Raw genomic sequence first — 25,610 nt, forward strand, 5'->3', positions numbered from 1 at the left:
TGGTAAATGGGAATCTTTCAGTTAGCCAGGATTTCAGTAGGCTTCTCACTCTCTTTGAATGAGAACATCAAAAATTGTTACTGCAGTGTTACAATTATTTCAATTACGAAAAATCATCCGAAAAAAATCAAGGTAAAACATACTTGAAAAACAAGAAAGAAGTATTCCAAGATACTGTGAAATAAACAACTTGTTTGTGGTGCTTCAAAATGCACTAATAAACCTTTGTATGTTCTATTAAAGGAAAACACACCTGGCAATTGTAACGTCTGACTGGTTTTCAGAGTAGCATCTTTGCAGGATTTATTTCTTCAGCAAGGCATGGTCTCAAATCAGCAACAATACAGAAATGGGTGAAGTCTTCATTCTACTGTTATACAGACACAGCCAAACTAGCTGGGACACAGAAACTGTATTATTGTTTTAGCCAAGGCTCTCCAGCAGGTCTAACAATCCACATGGAGAAGGGAGGGCCTTGCAAGGGCATAATGAAAGAGGGTCAAGCTAACTCAAATTACCTTCCATTTGCCACAGGCTAAGAGCATACACATGAACAATTACTGTGAATCAGATACCACAGATCAGCTGACATATGGTAACCTGTCATCCTACAATAACCTGTCCAAATATAAAGATAGCTTGAAATTTAGACCTGCTGTASAGCTGCAACTCTCTCCTATTCAGAAACCAAGACATTAAACCCCTGAACCTTTGCTTCGGGATGTGTAAGCTGAAAACAAGCAACAGAAAAGAACTCTCAAATGAAAGCCCTTAAGGTAAACAGGCTGTTTCCTAATACTRCAAACTAGGATTACCAAAAGGAAATAGTTACTCTAGTATGGCCTATTCATGCTAACCAGCCCTTTGGTATAAAAGCATGATGACCATGAGACTGCAAATTTAGCTCTTCTGCTGGTATGGACAGTAATTATTTAAAGTAAGAATAGAAATTCCAAGYACAGTTGTTGATTTGGCCTTGTTACCATGTAAAGGTAATTCAAAGYAGGGCAAACCCCAAGCTTTTGCCTCCCAACCTCATTGCCAGGAATGCTCGTTTCTCCATGCTGCATGTACCCACCAAGCTCAGTGCAGTCAATCAGCAGAGAAAGAGCCAGGAAAAGCTTCACAYGCTCTACCAGCACCAGACTGCCACTCACATGGTACAGCTGAATCAGTTTTTGGGAGCACACAACTGGTTGTGCAAGAAGATAAACACTACTATTAGTTTGATACTGGAATACCAGTGATATCCGGTATGTATGGGAAGTATATCTCTATAGGCTTTGGTGGAATAACCTATATAGAATCAAGAAGGTACAGCTGCTCAACAGAAACAAACTCAGGAGCCTGAGTGACAAGGTTTCTAGGCAGAGCTCAACTCTGCAGCAGTTTGAGCTCCCAGAACAAAGCAGTGCCTGAACGCTCACATGAGACATCAGAGGGACCTGACAAACSTGGCAACAGAATGGAAACGGCAGGTTTCAGTTACAAGGAACAGTAGGTTTCATTGTATGTCCCACAGCACACAGCCCCAGCAGCACTGCAAGCACTCCTCTCAAATACACAGAACCGACACCAGGCGCTGGGCAGGCTCCAGAGCCACACCACAGCCAAGCTGATCCAAGGGTGACCTGTGAGGACAAGGGCCAGTCCCACAGACCACCAATCCCCTAACACAGCCACCCAACCCTGCAGTCAGATGGCTCCAACAGCCAAACCAGCAGCTAACTACTCAACAGTGTTYTGGAGGCTTAGTTTCCGTGCTGACATGATTCAGGAGCTAAGAGTGTCAAAGGCAAAGGCTAAGAGCATGGAGTTAGAAGCTCCTAGGTATACAGGACAACCCTTTCCTCTAGCAAGCAGGCTCTAAAATTAGTTAGTTCTCTTGTAAAAATCTATCTAAAGGRAGTAACTCAGAGGAGGGCACAAAAAATAGTCCCCAAAAGCCTCCCGAAAAAMACTTCAGGTTTTGTAAATGTTCATTGTCCATGTCCTCCCAGCTTCTACCCACAGAAGAATAATAATTTTAAGAACAGGCAGCAGCAACATCAGGAAAAGTGTCATTGAGAGGAACCACAAWAACCACCATTCAAGCTATCTTTTAAGAAGGATTCCAGATTCATAGATTTTAATCACTTCAAGAAAAGTTCACTAAACTTTCTAACAGGAAGTACAATGCACATAACTGAAGAGGCCTCTAGAGCATCTTCTTTGCTTAGGAACCTACATCTAAAACTTACTCTTTTCTTCTACAAAAATTTAAAAGTAGTAATATACTATAAAAGCAGAATTTTGATGTTCTGTAATTTCACTGCATATTTAAACTTGCTTTCTTCCTCTTCCCTCTTCTTGGCCCCAATTTCACAAGAACTGAAAGACTCAAACTAAAATCCTAGATTACATTCAGATACTACATCTTAGTATTACAAACAAGAATCACCAAATTTTGCTTCCCTTCCAATCCAAGTGTTAAACAGAAATATTGCAAAAGTAAGAAACAAAAAGATACTTAATCTGAAAACATGAAAGGATTAATAGGTAATGACGAAGTCTACYGGACAGACCTTCCATTTTCTCAATTCCCGTTGACTCAGTCAGTTCACCTCTGCTCTTGCTGTCCATATGTTGCACAGTKCTGGTTTAATTCTCCTGTTGTATCTGCTGCAATGTATAAGACTGAAGATACTTAATCACTAATCAATACAATTGAGGAATCTCACAGAAGCACACTACCTCCTCCTCTTGCTAGCAGACCATCTCGTTTCCAGGCACAGGCTGCGAGAGGAAGTTKAAGTGCTGCTGCAGGTGCTGCACGTTAACAATATAACTGGTGCATCCTCCTTGCCATCAGCCCAGGGAGCCAGGGCAGAGTGTGGCTGCAGGAGCTGTCCTGGCTGCAGGGGCTGTCCTGGCTGCAGCAGCAGCAGCCCCTGGGGTGCCACCCCCGTGTGTATGTGTGTCTGTCTGTCTGTCTGTCTGTCTGTCTGTGTGCGTGTGTGTGCTCAGAGAGCCGTGCAAACACATGGCACAGCAGCGGCTCTGCGCAGGCGCCGCACATTCAGCATTTGCCAGGCACACCGCGCTGCTGAGGAAGCTGCCCCTGGGGTGCCACCCCCGTGTGTATGTGTGTGTGTATGTGTGTATGTCTGTCTGTCTGTCTGTCTGTCTCTGTGTGTGCTCAGTGTGCCGTGCAAACACATGGCACAGCAGCGGCTCTGCGCAGGCGCCGCACATTCAGCATTTGCCAGGCACACGGCGCTGCTGAGGAAGCTGCCCGTGGAAAGCAGCCTGCCAGCCTGACCTTCCCAGCAGCTGCTGGGCTGCCACAGTGCTCCCAGTGCCCCAATTCTACACATACACATTACAGACTCATACCTAATGCACTAAATGTTTACCTATGCTCAACAAATGAGATGCTGCACACCTGCACTAAAAGCTTGACATACATTGGTCAGCTTTGGTCTGCTCTGTAACTGTGGCTGTCGCAGGAAGCACCAGAGCAATGAGYGGGGCACAGAGCGTAATCCTCCCTCCAAGCACAAAGACATAAAATAGATCCATGGAGGAGACTTCATTACCTCTTAAACCACTGGGCTCCAAGCTTTTGTATCAYAGAAAGTAAAAAAAGATGTGGTATTTTTGGGAAACTACAACCGATGTTAATAGTGTTGTGAATAACTAAAATATACCAAAACTATAGGCAATGAACACTGTTGTGTATGCCAAATACACATGATTTTGATCTCTCCAAATGAAATAGAAAGCTTTAGCATAGGCTTAGGCATTTGTCCTACATGAAGGACAACAGAGGTACACAGATTTTCCTTYGTACTTGCAATGCAGAATGAGGCTTTGGGAAACAGAATACCTGAAGAAAACCAAGCTTATAGACTCTTAACTTCTATCTGTAAGGCAAACTTTGGAAATTTTTCATAGCAAAACAAGCATTACATTTGCATATGTAAATATATCTTTTCTCAGCCCAAGACTCTCTTCTAAGAAATACAGAAAAGCCTTAACTAGATTTCTTTCTACCTGGAGCAATTGATGCCAAACTTGACTTCTTGCCCTAAGGGGTGACCCCACAAAAACTGAAACCCATTTAGATATTCTGAAGCAAGCACTTGATTCAGCGTAAGAGTAATTTACTTCAGTTACTGTTACCACCCTGCACTCACCAAGCAAGCCTTCTGGGGTGCACATACTAAAAAAAAAAAAAAGTATTCTAAAAAAAATCATATATAATCATACACATGCTTACACACATACAAGTGAAACAGAGTCAAAGAAAGACTCCTTACCTGAGATATTCATCTCAACATTACAAAATTCAAACGTTGTGAGCAAGGACTCTACTAGAGCTTAGTTTCTACATGTTTGTGTTTCACACAGCCTAACCTACTCTTTCTCCMAGTACGTCAAGCCCTCGTGTCCCCTATACAGACAAATGACTAATTCAATTACCCTGTGTGCTGACAGGCCAGCTGGTTTCTGCTTCTTGGCATAGGTAGAGAGGGTGAGTTATAAATGTCTTTCCCACATTGTCTTCATCCTCTGCCCAGCCAATAATTTCCACAAAACTTAACTTCACACCCCTTTGTCAACTTAGGCTGAAATGAGCTAACAGGTCCAGAAGCTGCAGAGTGACACACAGACTCTATGGGTGTATGTACCTTGTTTTCACTGCAGAACAGACTGGGGCGAGCAGGGCAAGCAAACYTGCAAGGTAGGTTTACAGGCCGCAYGTATGAAATTTGCCTCAGCTCCAAAAGTATTGACACAGCTTAACCCAATCTAAATTGGAGCTGCCACAGTCCCACCACACCCACAGGAGTTCAGTGTTATCCATTCCCTTGCAGCAGCACCGGTGCCAAAAATCAACCTGGGAAAAAAATGGCAGTTAGCGTTTGGCAGAGGCAGCCCCGGAGGCAGTCCCTGCTCTGTCACATGGACACTGCCAGCACACAGCAGCAGCACCCAGCACCCAGCACCGGGCACATGCAGCTGCCACCGCTGCACGCTGGSCACTCACAGCACTCAGGAAACCATCCTGAGACCCTGCATTCTGGACATGCAGCTCACAACCTCACCAGTACCACAGCCAGTCATCTGCTGCTTTACAGAGCCACATAGGCACTAGAGGACTTACTACTTCAGGAAAAACAGAAACAAAAATATGCTGGGAGGTTGACAATTTCAGCTGCATTCTGAACAAAATATCTTTGTTTTTTGAAATGCCTAACCTTGTGTTCTTCCTAAAACAAGCCAAACCTATACAATCAAGGAAGAAAAAAACAGCATTATAGGCAAACAYAGGAATATTTAAGCACAGACATTACCCAGTCCAGATTTCCTTTTGGGTAACCTTTGTCCTAGAGAAAATAAAAGGGCACATCTATTCTATATCCTTCATGCAGAATTGCCAAACCACTGAATAAACCACTGGCCACCCCACTGGTGACTGGAGAGAGATCAGGAGGGAGAAGGTAAAACAGAAGTAGCAGAGTGTAGCCAGGGTGGCTAATTTAGATGGAGGGAGGTGTGAACAGCAGAGCATAAGGCAAAACATCTTGGGAAGTATATCCTGATGACATCTTATCTTGGCTGTACAACACAGTGAGTCTGGGGGAGAAAACAGTTTTATCTGCAATCATTTATGCTCTCCATTCCTCACTAATCACAACACAGGTACACAGGTATTATATAKCAATGTATAATATAGACAGCATGGTTATATATTCACTAGGGATGTTCCTACTACAAACATAAAATGAGAATCACTTCAGCATGAAGCACAGCTTTGTATGATTTTTAAATTATTACAAGGAAGCTTTGACGTATAATTTTATAAAAGCATTTTTCCCAGTGATCTATTTATTAACAATAGGCACCATAACTTGATTTTTATCCAGTGGTGAACATGTAACAGCTGTTACTCAGTTGTAAAACACTGTCTACTTACACAGCATTAAATAATAAATAAAGCTCAAGACCTAGTACACGTTTTACTAAGCAATCTAATGATAAGAAACAAGAAGTTCCAAAGATTAACCGTGAGCTGCATTATCAAACCTGTCCCATGATATCTGTGTTTATAAGCACTGTGCTGTAATATGAAAGAGGAAAGAAATTAACAATAACAAAAAATAATTTTTGTTCAGTCACAGCTGCACTCACCCTATCCAATAAGAGTTTTTTTAAACAAATTTAAATCTGAGTTCAATAGAAACCCTTTCCTAATAACTTACACTGATTCTTTTGTACAGCCTTTTTTAGGATGACCTACATTGCTTGGGAATAAAGGTGAAAAAAGTCAACACTGATTTGCACAGTACAGTCTAACCCCAGTGTATCGGCTTTTAATTTAGCAGCATTATTCATCAGCCTTTACTGCAATAGCCCTGCCCAAAGCAATCAAAGTCACAGGTAAAACTGAAATTACCTTTTACATGTAGTGGATCAGACCTTATCAGTTCTGAGATAGGAATAGAAACTGCACTAGAGACACCCAAATATACATAGAACAGTAATGACAAGAAAACCTTAATGCTGTTGATACATTTTTGGGCAARTGAGACCTAGCACAACTGACCTTCAAAAATGCAAGCAAAAAGATAGCATATGGATCCATATGGAATGGCAATTTCCACAAATTGTGGAACTTGATTTTGTTATGATTTCATCACTACTAAGTGGTCAACAGCACAGAACAATATAGCATAAAAAAATTGGTGGATCTAGAGTTCCAGAAATGTCAGAATAATACAAATACAGTGCAGCCTCCCATTTGAATAGAGAAAGTTTCTGCCTGTATCTTTAGCAAATTAGTAACAAATACACAGTGGCAGTCCAATGTAARATTGAGTAATCACTGCATTTAATCCATAAGCACATCATTCTGGATGCCTTTTAGAAGTTGTATTTTCTTCTGTTTAAAAGGCAAAGTAAACCATGGGGTTGAAAAAAAGTCTGTATTCCGCATATGGAACATGGATGATGAAAATCCTCAGTGCTTGTCTTTGAGAGGAAGAAGTTCTTTTTTTGTGTTGTTGTTTTGCCTTTTTTATGTGTTGTTGTTCTTCTTTTAAATGTCAGTATATCAAAGAAGTAATTTTAATTATAYAATTACTGAAGATTTTGGAAGGTTTACACAAGACCCATAATTGGGCATAAGACATCACATCCTCTGGTTATATACACAGCAATCTGGTCTGGGTAACATTCTTTGCTCTGACCAATGTGTGAGAGGGGGGGCGGGGGAAGGAAGGGGAGGGAGGGGAGGGGGAGGAATGGAGAATTAAAAATACTTCCTCAGATTAAATTTTCTTTATTACATTTACTTAAAATGTTTTGATTGCATAAACTGCACTAAAATATTTATCGCGACGTACCTCCGTAGTTTAAATATCTTGTTCTCAATATGATATCCTAGATAKTCAAACAAAAGACATCCAGCTGACAATGCAGCCTTTTTTTATTTTAATTTTAAAAAGGCATTTGTACACCTAAGACCGCACTACGGATCAGTCTCCTTTATCACGCCGGAGTTGTGACAGGTAATGCATAAAAAATTAAAATCCAATCCACCAGATAAGACATGCAAAATGTCTCCTCCAATCCCACCCCCATCTCGCCTTCAAAAAAAAAGCAAGCCCAGGCACCAGCAGCCCTGCACATTGGGAGCACAGGCACAGTGGCACCCCCAGAGCCACCGCTGGGGCGACAGCCACAGGGCCGAGGGGCCGCAGCCCCATCGCTCCGGGCTCCATCGGGGGCGAATCCCACCTCGCCGCTTCCTCATGCCCTCACACAATGGTGYTTTCCCCCATTAGCTCGCAATTGTCAACATTTTCAGGCTAGGCCSGGCCGGGCAGGGCTGAGGCGCGGGCGGCCCGAGCCCCCGATCCTCTCCTCTCCTCTCGGCTCCGGGGCGGCGGGGGCGGCGGGGCCGGGGGGGATCAATGGCCGCTGGGCCGCGGCCCCCCCGCCCCGCCGCCAATGGAGCCCCAACTGCGCAGCAGGCGCGGCGCGGCGGGCCCGGCCCCGCGGAGCCTCGGCCACAGCCGGGGCCGCCGCCCCCGGACACCATTTCGGAGAAGGTGCCGCAAATCGCCCGGCGCCGCCGCCTCCCCCCGCCCCGCAGCCCCCCGGGCGCTCTCCCCCCGCGCCCCTCGGGGGCCCGGGCCGCCGCTCCCCGCGGGGAGGCTCCGGTGCTCGGCCGCTGGCGGTCCCCGGGGACGGGGCGGGGGCTCGGGGGGGTGTCCTGTCCCGAGGGCCCGCGGGCGATCGGCTCCCCCCCTCCCCGGCCGGGGAAGGGGCCGAGCCCCCGCCTCCCCCCGAGCCGGGGCAGAGCCCGAGCCAAACAAAGCGCGGCCTGAGCGGGAGCCAAGGGTGAAGCAGCCTGGGCTTTTCCTGCCGGTCTCCGCGCAGGGCGGGCCCCGAGCCCGGCTTACCCCGATCCCCGGCGGCGGCGGCGGCGTTGTTCCTCTCCTGCTGCTGCTGCTGCACCGGGCGCGGCCTGGACACTCGCCTGGGTCTCCTGTTGGCGGCTCGGACCGAGTTCATTTGCCGGCTCGTGTGGGCGGCGGGAGGGGAGGGGGGGAATCCTCCGGCAACCGGTGCCTCGGCGGGGACGGGGGCGCTCGGAGGGAGCCCCGGAGCGGCCGCCTCGCAGGCGCGGGCAGCAGGGAAGGGCGGGGGGGGAAATCTCCGAGCGCGGGTCCCGCCGCCGCTGCCGGCTCGCTCGAAGGCAGAGGAGCCGCCGGCTCTCGCAGCGCTGCTGTGGGGGACGATGGCGCCGCGCCCCCCCGTGCCGGCCCCCGGCGATCCCGCGATCCTGCCCGGCTCAGGCCCGTCGCTGCTCCGTGGCAGGAGGAGCCATTGACACCGCCAGGGACGCGCTCGCGAGCGGCCGGCCGTTGGACGGCGGGGCTCCGCCAATCGCCGCGCCGCACACAAACGGCCGGCGGCGGCTTGGCCAATGAGCGCCGCCGTACTATCGGCGGGCGGGCGGGGTGGGGCGGCGGGGCGGGTATAAAAGGCCGGGGCCGCGCGTGTGGGGCGGCAATGGCGGCGCTCGGGCCCGGTTGTGGCTGTGGCGCTGTGAGGAACCGGCGGGGGAGCCGGGCCTGGGGAGCCGGGCCTGGGGCYGCCCGGGAGCCGCCGGCAGCTGAGGGGCCGCGGAGGGGCCCGCCAGGCTCCCTGAGGCCGTGGATGATGAGGAACGGAGGGGGGGCGGGCGTCTGGCGGAGGTGCCTTGTTGTGGTGCCGTGCGCCTTGGTAACCCTGCCTAGGCTGGGATTAGCCGTGCTGCGGCTGTCGGCTCGCTTCGCTTTCCTGGCTGGCTGTTAACCATTTTTTCTTGCTGGAATTGTCGTGTTCCTTGCCCGGTGTGCACAGTCGTGTTTGTGCTGCCTTTTGCTAATGCAACGATATCCTCTTCATCTTGGTCTAGCGCTTTAGACAGTGTGTGAGGCTTCTGTTCTGTTAGTATTTGTTGTGTTGGTGCTTTGCCGGTGGCCTCAGCAGGGAGAAAAAGTAMATGAAGTTAACTGGGGTCTTTTTCGTTTTCAGAAATCCCTTAATAAAATGGATGGCACAGCACAAGCAGTAAGGAAGAGATCTTTGTAGGGTTGCCCAGGAGTCTGCTTCTAATGCTGYGAAGGTGGGTTTGTGTCTAGTCCTATTTAAACTAAGCACTGGGCGCTTCTGGAACCAGGGCCCTTGTCTGTGCCTGCAAAGCAAAAGAGTGTTATCTGGTATAAAATGTAAATAAATGATGGTAATTAAAAACACATTAGGTAGCAGCTTGTTTAAAGCTGACAAATGAAGGTATAACATAGCTATTGGAAATGACATMTTTTACAAAGGAAAAGCTTTAAAAACATTTATACTTGTGATTTTAAAGGAAATGGCAGGGAAATGGTAAGTCTTCAGTTCATGTGAGACCAAAAATAAATGTTTGAGAAATTTCAGTTGTTAAGGAGCTTTTTTGACKTTTGAGACTTGTTACTTTGAGGCGTGACCATGGAGGATGTTTTTCCATATCTGAGGAAAGCAATTCTTGTTAATTTCATTATTTCTTCCCCTAATATTACAGCAGTTAAGCTCCTGTGAGAAGAACTTCATAGGGAAAAATGTAAACRTCAGTCTGTTTGGGGCCAGTTTCTGTAAGSACAATTACCAGGCTACTGTACTGAACATTCTGTAGAGYTACATAATTACATGTAAATATCATAAAAGTATTTTTATTTTTGATAATAATATTGTGAAACWCTGCTTTAACTATTGAATGGGAAGAATAACCTTCCCCAACTATTGTGCTGAACTTGCTGTCACAGTTAAGGATTTTTCCCATCCTTAAAGACTTACAATCTTTAAACGAGAGTATTTTGATAGTTTGAATCCATTTCTCTTCAGCTGTTCTAATTGTACTCTCTTCATCAAGYACATGAGTTCTTGGTGTCACAAGATTACCTGAAATTGCTCAATATAGATAAAATCCAAATTTTTAGTGCTGTCTAAAGCCTGTTCAAGGGTGGATGACAAGCTAATTTTCACACAGAAAAAAATCTAGAATCTGAAGCTTTTGATACTAGAATAAAATTTCACTTAATTGAAGCAGACTGTAAACTTCCTTAAAAAGTCTTGACCTTTGAAACTCACTGATCTCTTGGCGTAGAAAACACTGTACTAGCTCCTTGAGGTCCAAGATGTAGTCTTACTGCCAAAATGCATGGAGGGCAATCTATAGAAGGGTTTGCAGAAGTTTGTGATAAATTCTCTGAGTTGATACAGTGCTTGCTGAATAAGACAAGCTTAATCAAGTTATTAAATAAAGTACTGGTGCAAAAAAATTGATTACTGTAAGTATTCAATATKTGCTTATAAAGCATGGAGTAAAGAAATAGTTGCAATGGTCTTGTCTGTCTGTGCTTTAGAAGGCCAGACAGCAAAAAGCCTGAAAACTCATCAGAACATTATTGACTAGAACTCTGAATCTCTTCCCATAGCAGTTAAAGGTATCCTAACTGGGACTCAGAGCAGTTAAAGGTATCCAATCTTGGACTTGATCATAATTTCAGGTTTGCTTGTCAGTCTCTAAAATGTTATCCTTAGCAATCCTGTGCTGCTGTAAAGCCTCTGAGAAGGAAAACACCATTCTGTGATGGAAGTGGCACTGAAAGCCCAAATTAATAATGTGGGCTTCATTATATTGACCACTGCTGGAGGTGCTTTAAGCCATTCTGTATGATGTGCTAATAAGCCATTCCTGAATGTGGGTGTGATTTATACTGGCAAGATAATTTTGCCTTTGTCAGGACAGYTTTTTCTTTATTTAGATTGGGAAGAGAGCGAATGGGAAGTGGAACTGAACTGTACAGGGATCTTTTTGCATAATTGTCAACAATAGAAAGGCTTGCTGGGCTGGTTATGTTGGYCACAAATCACCTTTTGGTGACCCTTGAGCAGCTTCACATTATGAACAGAAAGGTGTAAGACTGGGTGAAGAGCTTGCTTGGAGCATTTATATCATAAGCAATTTGGACAGAGTTGTCAAGTGCTAGCTCATCATATTCAGACTATCTTCTAAGCTGCACTGAACTTCAAATGTGTGTGTATTTAAATGTTAATGATAACTGGTTCTCTGTTTCTACTTGAAGAGTTGGCTGCTGCTTTGAAGAGATCACCTTCCTTGCTGCATGGAGGAAGAGGTGCTATGGAGTGTTAGTGATAACAGTAACTTGTTAATTATGTGTTAGCAGRGAATGGTTAGAGATGGGCACCTTGATGGAGAGAGGTGTTGTCATGAAGGGGATTCCTGTTTGGGAGGGTGATGTGCAGAGACAGCAGAGCAGCTTTGGGTCAGCTCACCTGCTCTAGCGTGAAGGCAGTTAAAACAACTCGAAGATCAGGATGATAAACACACTGCAGGGTTTCTTTTCTAGAATCTCAGAGTATTGCCAAGGGATTAGAAGTGGTGGGGTCACAGAATAAACAGGATTGGGAAATGAGTATGGGATGGTGTGAACTGTTAAGTCAGCTAGGCTGTTTGAGACCAGGGTGATCTGCAGGAATCACCACTATTTTATTCCCTTTAATGTACAATGCCTGCTAGCAACCTGAAAGGTCTTGCTTCAGAGCCTGGTAGAAGTTCTTTCAGTGTGGGACACGTTTATGTAAGCTGTCATGATCCATACTTACCTTGGGGATGTGGGTATTGCTTTAACACAACAAGTCCACGATGACAGATTTCAATGAATCTATAATCTGTGATTTACTTCTAAGGGGTTCACAAAACAAGTAAGGATAGACCTGTATATCATGGCCTAAAGCTCTACTTGAAAATTACTCAGAAATGGAATAATTTTGAAAATTGAAAAAAGAAAATCACCAAAAAAACTCACCAACTGAATTGCCGGCTTTTAATTAAGTGGCAAATGCACTRTGTTCTCCTTAGCTTTTGCTTTCTAATATTTGGGAGAGAGCAAGAAGTATTTTGAGAGCACGGTTATAGTTTGTTACACAAAGCCCACCACAGAGCCTTTAGCTACAGCTCATCATGGATTTGAACAAGAAATATAAGGAGTATTTTTTAATTGTGCTTTTTAATCGATCCAAGTGGCTTTGCAAAGGAACCACGTCTCTCCCTCTCTGTACAGATCAAAGTGAAGCAGAAAGGGCTGAAATGCCTTGTCCAAGAGCATTTCCAGGCTRTTAACAGGGCTATGAACAGAACCCAGGGTACAGGAGTCCTTACCTAAGGTTTTCTCCRCAGTGTCATGTTATTGTTTTCAGAARCATAAGAATTTTGCCTATTATTTCTAACCATTTCATATGCTGTTAATATGTCTCTTGGCTAAAAATACTGCATTGAAGATTTGGGACTGACCCACTGTGGATTTTTGAGTTGTAGCTCTTTAACTTAGAGGTTGTTTCTTCTAAGATTGGAAGAAAGATGTGAGCCTTTCAGGAAAAGCTAATGTTACCTAGAACTGGTTGAACATGCTTGCTCTGCAGCTCAAAAATTTCAATGCCATTTTGTTGCACTGTCTCTGACCCTCAGTTCCTCTTAATTGTGTTTTACATCTCATCTCATGCAGCTAGAATTTTCCCACTCTTGCAGAAAAAGACTCCTAAATCTTTCCTCCTTTTACCTGGAATCCATGTCTCCTGAAATCCAGCTTGATGTTAGCTGACCTTCCTGGGTTGCCTTCTGGGTGAATGTCTGTGGCTGGGATGTTTGCTGTTGCTATACCAACCTGGTTTCTGCACTAAAAATAAAGACCTCAGGGTGGGGAATGTGTSTTGTTTCCTATAAGCTCACATGACTGTTGCAACATGTTTATCTAACATGTTAATTCTGATTCTGCCCTAACAAAAGCTCTCTGGAAGCATGAGTGGTACTTCAGTACCCATTAATTTTCTTTAATAAAAGCAACTCCTGAAAAAAAAAGTCCTGGAGGGATTGTGTTTGAGTTTTAAAGCATTGTTAGCTGTCTTGGTAGATATTTCATAGCCAGATAAATATCTACACATCAGCTGCCTTCTGGAGTTTTTGGGAGTATGTTCAAGGGGAGGGAGAAGGACTGTGGAGCTGTCTCAATCTGTATTTTCAGGCCMTTTTTCTGGGTAGTACCCACTGCCCTCCACTGAAATCTCAGTGTCCAAGCTCAGTCCTCTGAATTGTATTGAATTTAGGTGTTTCAGTSTGGACTGATGCAAAGCTTCATTGTTAATTAAAATGCAATGGGTATAAATCACACAGTTTTATGAGTGACCTGTCAAAACAGCACAAGTGTCTTGAATGATCTGCCTAGACACAATATAATACTGAGATACTATTTTGACTTGGTGGTTCTCATTCATTCAAGGCTTGCTTCTCTCTGCTCCTTTTCAGACATGCATGGACAGAGATAAAGTACGAGCTTCACTCAATTTTTATTCTTTAGAGTCTACTTTTGTGTTGCACACTGCAWCAGCAGTATGTCCATATGCTGAGTTCTGTCTTTAGAGCTGGGGTTTTCTGCCCCCCAAATATGGTTGGTGTGGCTGTTGTTTATATTGCCTTGCAGAGAATGCAGCCTGAAGAGACCTTTCAGCAGAATGAATTTGAGTCACATCCCAAATGAGGAATGTTTACAAGAAGTATATTCAATAGTCACAACTGGAAAAATCAATCATTTAATACCAGGAGACTGGAGCTGTGTGAGGCCCTGGCTCCAGATTTAGACCTATCAAAGGAAAATAATGGCTTCTTTATGAAAATGCTGGTTTAGAGGATGGTTCTTCCTTAAAAATATCTCTGTGGGATTTTGAGCTCTTCAATTTTACAAAGTATTTATGTTCCCTGAAGCATGTCCATCACAGGCCTAGAGTGGCAGGAGCAGTTAGGAACACTTTGCTTCATCTTTGTTATGAGCAACCTTCATTTTCAATGTTCCAAACAGTTGTAGAGCAGCCAGAGGTGGGGTGCTTAGAGGGATTTGCTGTCTCCATACAGAGAGGGGTCGGTCAGTGGTGAACAGTGATGCTTCTTTCAGTCCTGGAGGCAGGAACATGACAGTGGTCTCACCATCACCATTCATCATCAGTGAATACAGTGGCCTTCAAATCTGGAGAGCAGGTGTGTGTGGCTTTTATTGGTGCTGACAGTTTGAACCCTAACAACGATTTTGTTAACTGGTGGGAGCAAGTTTGTCATGCTAAAAAGAGAGATATTACAAATTTTCACTTTGCTGCCTGGTAGACTGATGGCATTTTAAATGTCCCAAATCAAAGCCATATCCTTTTCTACATAAGAGTTTTCTAAGTATAGACAGATTGAAACCCCCCCCCCCACCAAGGAAAAAAAAAATGTAGCACATTGTGTGCATATGTCTTGCCAGTTTGCTCCTTCTCTAGGCTGTGCAGAGAGGAATTCAGGTCCTTTTTCTCCATCTTGCACTCTCAGGTGGACCTCTTGGTTGTGCCCTGTCTGATAAGTGAGGGAAAAGGTCTTATTATCATTGTGACCAAGAGAYGTTTCACCAGAAAGCGTTTTTCTGAATGCCCTGAAGGGTGTTTTGCAGTTAGGGTCCAAACTGCCATTGCCATGAATTTGCAATCCTGGTCCTCACAATCGCGTTTTTTCTGTCCCCTGTTGTGTCAGGCAGCGTTTCTGCAGCAGCACAAGGAGGGGGTGTGACTGTACCCAATGCTGCTGAAGGCACAGACAATGCAATGAGTGCAGAGAGGGGTGGGAAAGGATGGCCCCTGTGTGCTGAAGGGAGCTGCACACCCATGGGCTCTCTGTGATCCTGCAATGGCACCTTCAATCCTGGAATTGCATCTTCAGTGTTCCCCTGTGGCTGGGSYYAGAGCCATTCTCCTCAGAGRTGTTTTATTGCAATGCTCTCACACACAGTGCACTGCCCTAGGACCTGTGGCTGTGCTGAAGGGAGCCTGCACACACATGGGCTCTCTGTGATCCTGCAATGGCACCTTCAATCCTGCAATGGCACCTTCAGCTCAGAGCCATTCTCCTCAGAGGTGTTTTATTGTTTTATTTAGATGTTTCTAGGACCTGTGGCTGCACTCTGTGGCTGAGCTGTCCATGCAGGCAGGGGTCAGCATGTCCTTCAGCAATGACCAGCGTGGGAGCACACGCAGAGTACAGTGTCCCAAGTGGCTTTGAGCAGTTGATTTCTCTCTGTTGCCACGTGGTGGTGATGTTGGTTGTTGCCTTCRAGGAGCTTTGGCCTTTTGCTGCCGAGGGCACGGAACAGAAGTTGGCACCGAATGTCTTACAGTCTTACATTGACTTTCTACAGTGCTGCGTGGTTTTTCCAGTTATCCGTGTGGTGGTGACATTTCTGCTTCTGTTTATCCTCCATTTTCCGTGTGCACATTCCAATGCCTCAGCAGGGTCAGCTAATCGACAGCAGAAGGTGTTCCACTAGGAATAACTGACCAAATGTAGTAAATTTTAAAGGTAACATGCTGCAGGTATCTCCTTGCTCAGCTGCCATCCTAGGTTATTCTGGAGTTAGAAGGTTTTGCTATCCCATCTTTATTACATGAGAAGCTTGGTTGTGATCTTTCAGAACTCTCCAGTAACCCTATTTCTGTGGTGAAACCCTAACATCTCGGGCTCTTATCATTATCTTGATGCTGATAAGCAGAGATGGAGGAGACATCATCCATTCAGAAGAATGTGTGYATAAATGTGATCAATGGCACTGTAAAATCCACTCCACCAACTCTTGGTGGTGAGCGTGAGTGTGATCTAGGCCTTGACAAAATTTATATAGTGTGTGGAAATTCATATTCACTGTGAGGACAGCTTACAGAACAACTGATTTAAGTATGTTAAATAAAATCTGGTTTTCCTCCACTTGGCTCTGTCCAGTACTACAAACTCAGATTTACTGAGTCACTGAGTTCCCGAGTCTTAAATCTTCTCATTGCTTGCTCAAGTTTTATGGTTTTCTTCACAGCAAATCAGAAGAGGAAAATGGGAAATCAAGATTATAATGTGTTTTCAAGTCTCAGTTAGCTAAGCTGARAAAGAAAACTTGAGTAAGACAAGATTAGTGTAATATTTTAGAGAATGTTCCTGTTAGGAATTGGATAAAGAGAAGTRATGTCTCTATGCTGTTTTTTGGAAAAAAACATTTCCTCTTTCAGCATCCTATACTAATGGATATTCATCCAAATGTCAGGTTGCTGACATGTTCAACATCGGTAGAGAAGCTGTTGCTCTAGAAGTTTATAAATGTTCAACCTTTATTGTTGGTTTTGTAATCWTCATTTCTTAACAGCTGACCCTTGTGTTTCTTTTTAATCAAACTGGTGATCTTATAATTGTATGTCATTAAATGGATGGCTTTGTCTTCTAAGCTGCTTGGCAAAACCAGGCATATTTTAATGCAAGCTGGGTTTTTTCAGATTTACATCTGTGTGGATGGCATTGCTTCTGTGAACCACTTTGGGTCTGGACTAGTTAATAGTTGTTCACAACAAAAAGTGTAGTGAGGCATTCTACAATTTATTTTTTTTTAGTGATATGTGAGGCAGCAAACAACTGAGAAGAAGAAAAAGCATGAAATCAATTTTTCTCTCTCTAGGCTGTGTTCCAACATGCCATGAGGTGCAGTAGTCAGTGCTGGGCAGGGCTGTGGCTGCTCAGTGCTGGAATTTTGCAGAGCTCTGAACACGTTTGGGTAGAAAGGGTTGCTATCACCATGCTGCAGTTCCCACTGCCTACGTCAGCATCTCGACAGGTCACTGGTTCTGTTGCACCACGCTCTGCTGGACTATTTGTATGCAATATTTCCATACTCAGCCTGCAAAGAAAAAGAAGGTGGCAGTCCAATCTATGAGTCAATTTTTGGAGGTGTGGAAGAGTAGTCAGTGAAGGAACATAAAAAGGTGAAGATTGGGGAATGGAATGTTTGGCATTGGTTTTAATTAGAAACTTCCTGTTCATCACTCATAGGTGAGATAAAAAGGGATGAATATCCATTACTATAGCACGCTGAAAGAGGAAATATCTGTGTTAGAGTGAGCAATTCTAATTGAGCTGCCAAATATAATTGAATTGAAATACAGACCCTATTCCAACCATATTTCCTGTATTGTAGTGCATGAGGGAGAGTCAACTGGCATTATGTTTATTCTTAACCTTTCTGCAGCTGATGCAACTTTTGTCTAAAATCCAAAGTACTTCGTTGCTAACTCAGTATTAAACTTAGCAATTACCTGTGTCAGCTAAAAGATGAATAAAGCCCAGTCAACAAACCTTTCTTTCATGAACACTTCTCATACGTCTCCCCTCAAAAAGGTACAAAGATGGCACTTGTMCCAWGACCTGGAGGAGTGACTGTGTAAAWCAGGGAAKAACRTKGRTASYTGCAGAGCTGAGAGCTGAAGGTTCTCCTGGTTTTGGGGAGCTGTGTTCSTGCCGGGGATGAAGCAGCCCCTGAACTGTGCTCACCCTGTGCTGGGTGTGTGTGTGACACAGGACAGAGCTATGTGCTGCCTGGGACTGCAGCTAAGGGTGGCAATGACCTCTCCTCTCCTTCCAGCACTGCAAACCACTCACTCACTCACTGTTACTTCAAGTGCTGCTGGAAATTAGATCACAATCTGCTGCTCCTGGATTTGCTTAATTAGCTGGCACTATCTTTAAAATACTTCTTGGAGCATTTGGACAGCCATGTGAAACGTGCATCATTTTCAAGGCTTAAYGCTTATTGAATTAAGTGAAACAATCTGAGATTCTTCCACATGTCAAAGGGAAAAGTTTAACAAGTTTAAATTCAAGTTGTTCTGCATTATGAAACTTAACAACTGCCAATATAAATGGGTATAAATAGTCCTTTCWCCCTCCAGTTGATACAAAAGACTTYCCTCACTTTCTATGAATKTCTCTATGTAGACAGAAGCTTCCTCTGAACCAATTTKTTTTTGGCCTCTGACTGAAAAATGTGAAGAGATGTTCCAAGGTAAATACTTGGAATTGCTATGAAGCTGTGACATGTCATACCTAAAAAACAGTGGTAGCTAAAACTCTTAATTGATTGCTTTCCATTTCTGAAATACACAGAAAGACATTTTTGACATTATTCCATTCAGGTCATCAAATTCATACAAGCTRTTGTACTACAATGTAAGACATAAATTTAAAAAGAATGAAAAGTGCAGGAAGTTTGARTGATGCATGACCATGAATTTACTCATCTTTTATATAATGCCTTCTGGAGGTGCTGGCATTTTCAGTACATTAATTGCTCATAATGAATACTCTTGCATAAAACATTCAAAGGAAATTTTTTGAGGCCCAAGAATGACTAAAAAGTTATTCACTAAAGAGCAGTCAATAATCTGTATCCAAAAGAACACTCGTGGGATGTGAAATAAACTGATGTAACAGTTAGAGCAGTTTGCATACATGCAAAGAATCTGTCCTTTTTACAGGTTTGATGCCCTAAAACAGAATTGGTAYGGACTGGTGCAGAGGCAAAATCATTTTGTTCTAATCATGTTTCATTGAAGGAGAGGAAAAAAACAGCTTTGGGCAAAACATCCATATCTCTTGTGGCAGAGATCCAGRAGGCAGTCGCCTCTGCTGCAGGAAATATATGATCACTTTTGTGTATTCTTCAGGGTGGAGAATAATAGTCAGTGAAAATATGTTTAAAGAATATACTGRAAAATCAGGAAAATAAATTAATTGATCTCTCAGGCTYCTTCCAGGCAGTAGATTTTAAACAACTTGTCAAATATTTCTTGGCTGTTCTACCCTCGCATAAGAGCTTTCCCTGATTCATAAAAGAAAACTAATGTGAAATCAATAACCGTATTTAAAAATTCACCAAACATTTCCATCCAGTGAAAGTCTCACTTTCAGAGTGCCACTAATGCAACAGGCAGAGTGGGGAATACACAGCCTTGACCTGAGTGGTAAGCAAAAGGCAGTGCAGATGGAAAGTGCAGTGAAGAGATGCTTTCAGCAGCAACCAGGAGGATCTGCTTCCTAAGGACAAACCTCTGAGAGAGCACTGTGAGCATCAGCTTGCCAAAGTCCTGCTTCAAGATGCACTTGAGATGCTACTCAGGCTTCCTGCTGGAGGACACAAATTAGCCTGAACAGCAACCAAAGGAAAAAAAAAATCACATAAGGGTGAAAAACACAACAAAGTAAAATATGCTTCCTATAACATAATACAACCCTATGAGCTGCCAGACTTCAGACAACGTAGAGGAAATGTTTGCTACTTTGGGTTGCCTTATTCTACTCTTGCAGAAAACCTGGGATCAYTGTGGAAATGGGAAGAAACAAGCCATCCATTAGATTTGTTTGTTAGTTTACATTTTTARTAGAAGCACAAAGAGGAGTGATAGAGTCCATGACCTTGTGGCTCTATCTGCATTTAGGCGATTTCTCTGGTGAAGGAGTTAAATTGTAGTTACCATTTCTGTGAATTAATACAAGTGTAGTTATCCACATTTGGTATGTGAAAATAAACAGGATTTGTCAGTATCCCCTCTTCTCCCCCTTGCTGTCTGAGTGATGCAGAGCTGTTTGCCATCCTCCTGTGCAGGGCTGCTCAGCAAGGGCAGGAGGTGGAGTGCAAGCCTGCAGAGCCCAGGGCAGTGCTCTCTCCTGATTTCCTGAGCTGCTGCATCCACGAGTGCTTCAGTCTGCTCAGTATTGTCATCTGCAGGCACCCCTGCCCACGCTCTCTCCGTGGCATTCACACACATTTTAGTATGTATTGCTTTATTACTCATGGTGATATCTAGTTTGGGGGCTTCATATGTCTCACACTTGCCCAAGCTTTTTTTATCTGACAGACTTAAAAATTTGTTTTACTTTTTAGGTTTGAATTCAGATTCACATGGAAGCACTTGACTCCTAAAGCTGCAGCTTCAACCAGCAGATAGGAGATGCATGACAAAATTGGCAGAATTGCACTGCTCTAAGCACTTTTGGAGACATATGCTGCTTTTCCCACTCCTGGAAGTAGTCCCACAGATGTCTCATGATTATTCACTTGAGTCATGGCTGCAGAGTTGACTTTTTGGTGGTTTGGTTTTTTTGTTTGGTTTTTTTAATAGAAGAGGAAAACAAATTCTGTTCATAACAGGCCTTTGCAGAGTCATGGTCTTACATATACCCTGCTAATGGAGATTTAAAGATTCATGGGATCATGGAGATGGTTTGAAAATGATAAAAACTTCTCAGCACTTCCTCTAAATTTTCCACAAAGTTTCTGGAATATTTGAATCAACTGACTCTAAGTTGGTTCAGTTTTCAGGCAAGGAAAGTTATTTTCTTTTTCCTCACTGGTAGCATTTTTACAAGAAGTGAGGACRAGATTAGGCAGATGGAAGGAAAAAAAGTGTGATGGAATWGTAACATCAAAATCTTTAAAACTGCATTATTGGGTTGAAAAAATGAAGGCATTAGTTGTGTAGCTTCTGCGTMTAAGTTTCAGAATGTTTTAAAAATGCCATTTGAGTTTTTAAAAGTGCTGCGTTTATTCAGAGGCTGCTGAGAATGAAAAGTATTGATAAGCTCTACTAAGCGTTTTCATATGGAATCTATTTTCAGCCACATACCAGAAAATGTCTTTGTTATTTTTTTGAATGAGACCCTAATCTCAGAATGACTTTTCATTTATCAGAGCCTTTTAAGTCTGCTATTGTGTTTCCAGTCAGATCCTTTCCACTCACTTCTTTTTTCCTGTGTCAGCCTCTTACAAACTTGCCACAGGGCAAAGTTCGCAGTTATTTTCCACAGGCACAAGGATTTCCCCTCTCAGGGGTGCACTTGGGCTTTATGCAGTGGCAGCCAAGCACAAATTAATGCCAGCTCCAAGAGTTTGTGATAAAGTTTCTTGTGGTATATCATGCTTAATAGCACACCCTACAATTTGTGATTTCACTTGTTAACAATTCAAAGGCTTTTGTTCCTTATGCTGTTTAGTCAGATGAGATGGCTTAGTGGTTTTTTGCATCACCAGCATTGGCATTTGTGTCCTTGTTGGTGTTCTTGTTTAGTGTTGTGTTGGTTCCCACTTCAGCTATAATTTAATAATGTTCAAGTAATGCTTTCTAGAAAAAAAAAAAGTAAGTTCTGGCATCTGCAGTTGAGAAGTTGCAAAACTTGAGTGCAGTATGCCAAAAAATCCTCCAAAGATATATAATTGACTCCTCTTAAAATTTAATGATTTTTCTGGGGTGTTTTTCTTTTTTTTGAGGGGTTGGGGATTAACAATATTGTAGCACTTAAATTCCTTGAAATATATTTGTTTTAACCTTTTCCGAGGAGTTCAAGTTTGTTTCTGTGTATTTTATAGGCAAGAAACAGCTGTAATTCTCTCTGGGGGTTAGAAAAGGCACAAAACCTGTTTGTTCTCTCCTAATTCACTGTTGCAGATTTTCTGACTCCAGGTATGGAGGAGGATTTGTGTTCCTAGCCCTGATGGAGACTCCCAGCTACCCATGGCTCTGCAGTGAGGCTGTGCCAGCTGTCAGCCTGGCTGCCCTCTGGTGAGGGCTTTAGACACAGAAGCTACACAACTAATGCCTTCATTTTTTCAACCCAATMATGCAGTTTTAAAGATTTTGATGTTACTATTCCATCACACTTTTTTTCCTTCCATCTRCCTAATCTTGTCCTTGTAGAGTGTGGAAAGGGGAGCAGCTTTGCAGTACTGATGTAAATGTAAAGAGTGAGAAATGTGCTGGTGTTATTACCAGTCATCCTCTGGAGAGCCCTGAGCATCTCCCTGGACAGGGATCCACTTTCTGCCCTTACCCTGCATAACCTCATTGGCTTCAAAACAAGGTTTAATGTCATTAAAGCAAATTGGCATTAAGGCAAGGGATTTTGTCCAGCAATTCAGGGTGTTTTTAATTGTTTTCCTAAGCACAGGGCATCAGAAGGGTCATTGAGAAATTTGCCCATACCAACTTTTCTTCCCTGCTGTCTCAGGTCCAGCGTGTATCACCAACCTTTTCATATGCTGCTTTGCATTCTTCTAAGTGGTAAACACCCTCTGAAACATCCCAGCATCCTTCAGGATATTTTATACTCCCTTTGCTCCATCTCATGCAAGCACAAGGATAATTGCRTGGTCTGGTTGTCAACTGGGAACTTGGTCTGCTCTCCTCATATTTACAAGGTTGGTTATAGATTAATAATTCTTTCTGATATTACTGTGAGTAAATTATAACTCAACAGTGGACAAGTGTATATGGCTAGCATTTTGTTTTTTGCATTTTCCCTTTTATGCAACATTTTTATTTTCTGCAATTTAGTGTGAGTACCTAATTCCATGATAGATTGTGTCTGGAATTCCCGAAGGAGTGATTTTGGCTATCCTGCTATTCTTGTCTTTGCTTSCACTTTAGAACTTTGAAATGTCTGCATTTCAAGAAAAGGAAGAAAATTCCCTCCAGTATGGAACTGCTTAGATTTCATTGGTAGAGTTTTAGTGTTTCAGTCAGTGCTTTGTCTCCTGGTAGGTACAGCTCCTCCATAAATGTCTCTCCAAAGTCCTGCAGGATACCTCCTAAAAGAATGTGGAGTCACTATGACTTACAAATCGTTTTAAGTGATTTGTTTATTGGGTAGCCTGGGCTTAGTTCATTCTCCTTGACAAAATGCAAGCAGTTGCTTTGCATCATTGCTCATAAGCTACAGTTAGAATCTCCTTTTGTTTTTGCAGAGAAGGATCTGAACCCTGACCCCAGCAGCGCTTTGAAGTGTTCCCTGACAGACAAAGATGAAGCTGAGCTATCCAAATGTGCTGGGAGGGTCGTGACCCTGCAGTGAACAGGGGCTGATGGTTGAACGGGGCTGGAGTGGGGAGCAGGGTGACTCTGCATGGAAATGGGGCTGCTCTGGAGCCCTGCAGTCACAAACTGCAGCTGAAAGCAGAGGAGAAGCCAGGAGGCTGGGAGGGACAGTGGATCCTTTCCTGGCCTTATTGCAGAGGATCAAGAAAGGTGCTTTAACACGGAAAGGGGTTTTCTCTTTGCATAAATACACATGGATGCCCTGTGTTTCTTGAGCTAACAGAAAATGAGTTGAAGATTTCCACTGCGGTATTTTGATTCCAAGAGAGACGGTGGCCGTGATAAGCAGTAAAGAAACAAGGTGATTGTGATTCCTTCTTCCTGTGAAACCTTCACAGAAGAAAAAGTATGGAAAGGCAAAGAAGAGGTTGTGATAGAGAATATTAATTCAGATCACACAGCAGGTAAGGGTGTTCCCAAAGTTCAAGACATTGTTTTAGGAACATCTCCACAGAAAAAGGAAGTGTGGGATGCCTTGACCAAACAAAATCAATCTTCATGACGTGACACATCTGTGGACATTGAACTTCCTTGCTCTAGCATCTTTGTGACTGCACTCTCCTGTTGCATAGATGTGTTCCAGCCATAAAAGTTGAAGAGATAAACATTTCATCTTTATTGAAGTGTAAGCTGTATGAAAGATGTTGAAAAAAAAAAAAAAAAACTGGAAGGCTTTTTTTTTTCAGAGAGCCAGAATGCATGAGATAATGTCAGGTGTAAAGAAAAATCCTTGTATTTGCAGTGAGAATATTTCAAGTGAAATGTTTCCATCTGAACCCAGGAGAAAGAGGAAAGATAACAGCTGATTTCTTGTCAGAGATCAGCTGTCAGAATGAGCAGATAATACTTACTTAATGGTATCCAAAATAGAAATTCTCCAGTTCAATCTGCACAGTCCCTGTAAAAATAACAAAAACAGGAAAAAAAAGGAGTAATTAAAAATTTCAGAGGTACTCAGTGACAAAATGCAAGACGAAATAAAGCTCTGAGAGATTAACTAACACAGAATGAATTTTCTCTCATTATTTCCCTTCCACTCTTCTGCTTCTTCTTTTCATTTTTTCCCTGAAGCATATGCCAGGAATGTTTCCAGCGAATCAGTTCAGACAGGTTGAGCAGATATCCGGGGGAGCAGCCTTTGGTAAATGGTGGGATCACAGAGGTGGAACTGCAATTCCGTGGCCTGGGCTGAACATTCCCTTGTAAGCAAAAGGCTTTGCTTGTTCAGAGCCACAGATGCAGCATGGCAACAGGGATGTGGCATATTGCTGATTTAGGGGCATGTGCCAGGAATTGGGAAGTGCAGATCAAGCCTTCTGAGAGAAAATCAGACCAATTAGAATCTTGTCTCATGTTTTTAATTAACTTCAAACTCAGTCTCTTGTTTCTAGAAAAGGGGCGCCTGTGGGAATGGAGGTACTTGGATACAAAAGCATCTTCCAAACCATTTGGAATTCACTCTGTTGAGAGCGGGTTTTGACTGGGCTTTATTTTCAGCTAAATTTTAAACAAGATGCCAAGCAATACAAATGAATTGAAATTGAAAAGAAAGAGGAAGATCCTGCTGGTTTGTGATAGCTGCATATTGAGCCAGTCAGTCCAGTTACCACAGTATCTGAAGATCTCAGTCTTAAAGCATCACTTCAAAACTTCTACATAACTAACATTTCTTTTAAAGGTTGAAATCAACTTCTTAGAAGCCACCCAGAATGTGAGAACTCATTTCTAAAAAGAGTTTGCATGCTTGTAACAGGTGAAAATATATTGCAATATGCTGGGGTTTTTCTGTGGGTTTTTTTTTTTTTTAATTTATAAAATTTATTTTCCCCAGGCTTACAACTGGCACAAAACCAAATATAAAATTCACCTAATAAGCTGATAAAAAGCAGAACATCATCCATGACACTTCAATCTGCCAGTTCCTGTATTTTTCACCCACTTATGCTGTTCTCAATACATCTTTTTGCCTAGGGAAAAACACAACATTTAAAATGCACTAGGAAAGCCAAAAAAATCTCAATCCTTACCACGCTAAGGTGAAAGTTGCAAGTAAAAGGATCATCTCCCAACACATCCTTTTTTATGTTTATTTTAGTCTAATCTCCTCAGATTTTGTATCTTTTTAGAGCATCTTCATCATCATAGTGTTTGACCATTACCTCCTACAGACCAATATGGAAAGAAATACTCTGCTCTGTGGCTGGTAGGTACTCAGGAGCCAAGGGAGTCCAAGAGGAATAAACCTGGATGGCTCATGA

General features: G+C 43.2%; 1 protein-coding gene and 1 long non-coding RNA gene across 3 annotated transcripts in view; one reads left to right on the forward strand and one right to left on the reverse strand.

The window, feature by feature from the left end:
• Positions 1 to 8,896, reverse strand: part of FBXO11 (F-box protein 11) — a 67,345-nt gene extending 58,449 nt beyond the window's left edge. For both annotated transcript variants that reach the window (XM_057383984.1, XM_057383983.1), the window contains exon 1: positions 8,454 to 8,896. In XM_057383984.1, coding sequence (XP_057239967.1) covers positions 8,454 to 8,565 — 112 coding nt within the window. In that variant the 5' untranslated portion in view covers positions 8,566 to 8,896. The remainder of the gene's footprint in view (positions 1 to 8,453) is intronic.
• Positions 8,897 to 9,162: 266 nt separating this feature from the next.
• LOC130584163 (uncharacterized) lies at positions 9,163 to 25,126 on the forward strand. The gene is made up of 3 exons (XR_008966488.1): positions 9,163 to 9,664; positions 23,223 to 23,756; positions 24,039 to 25,126. It is a non-coding gene; the product is annotated as an uncharacterized LOC130584163 (long non-coding RNA).
• Positions 25,127 to 25,610: the final 484 nt, after the last annotated feature.

The sequence above is a fragment of the Malurus melanocephalus genome, unplaced genomic scaffold, assembly GCF_030028575.1.
Source record: "Malurus melanocephalus ecotype Western Australia unplaced genomic scaffold, MMel_1.1 scaffold_671, whole genome shotgun sequence".
Lineage (NCBI taxonomy): Eukaryota > Metazoa > Chordata > Aves > Passeriformes > Maluridae > Malurus > Malurus melanocephalus.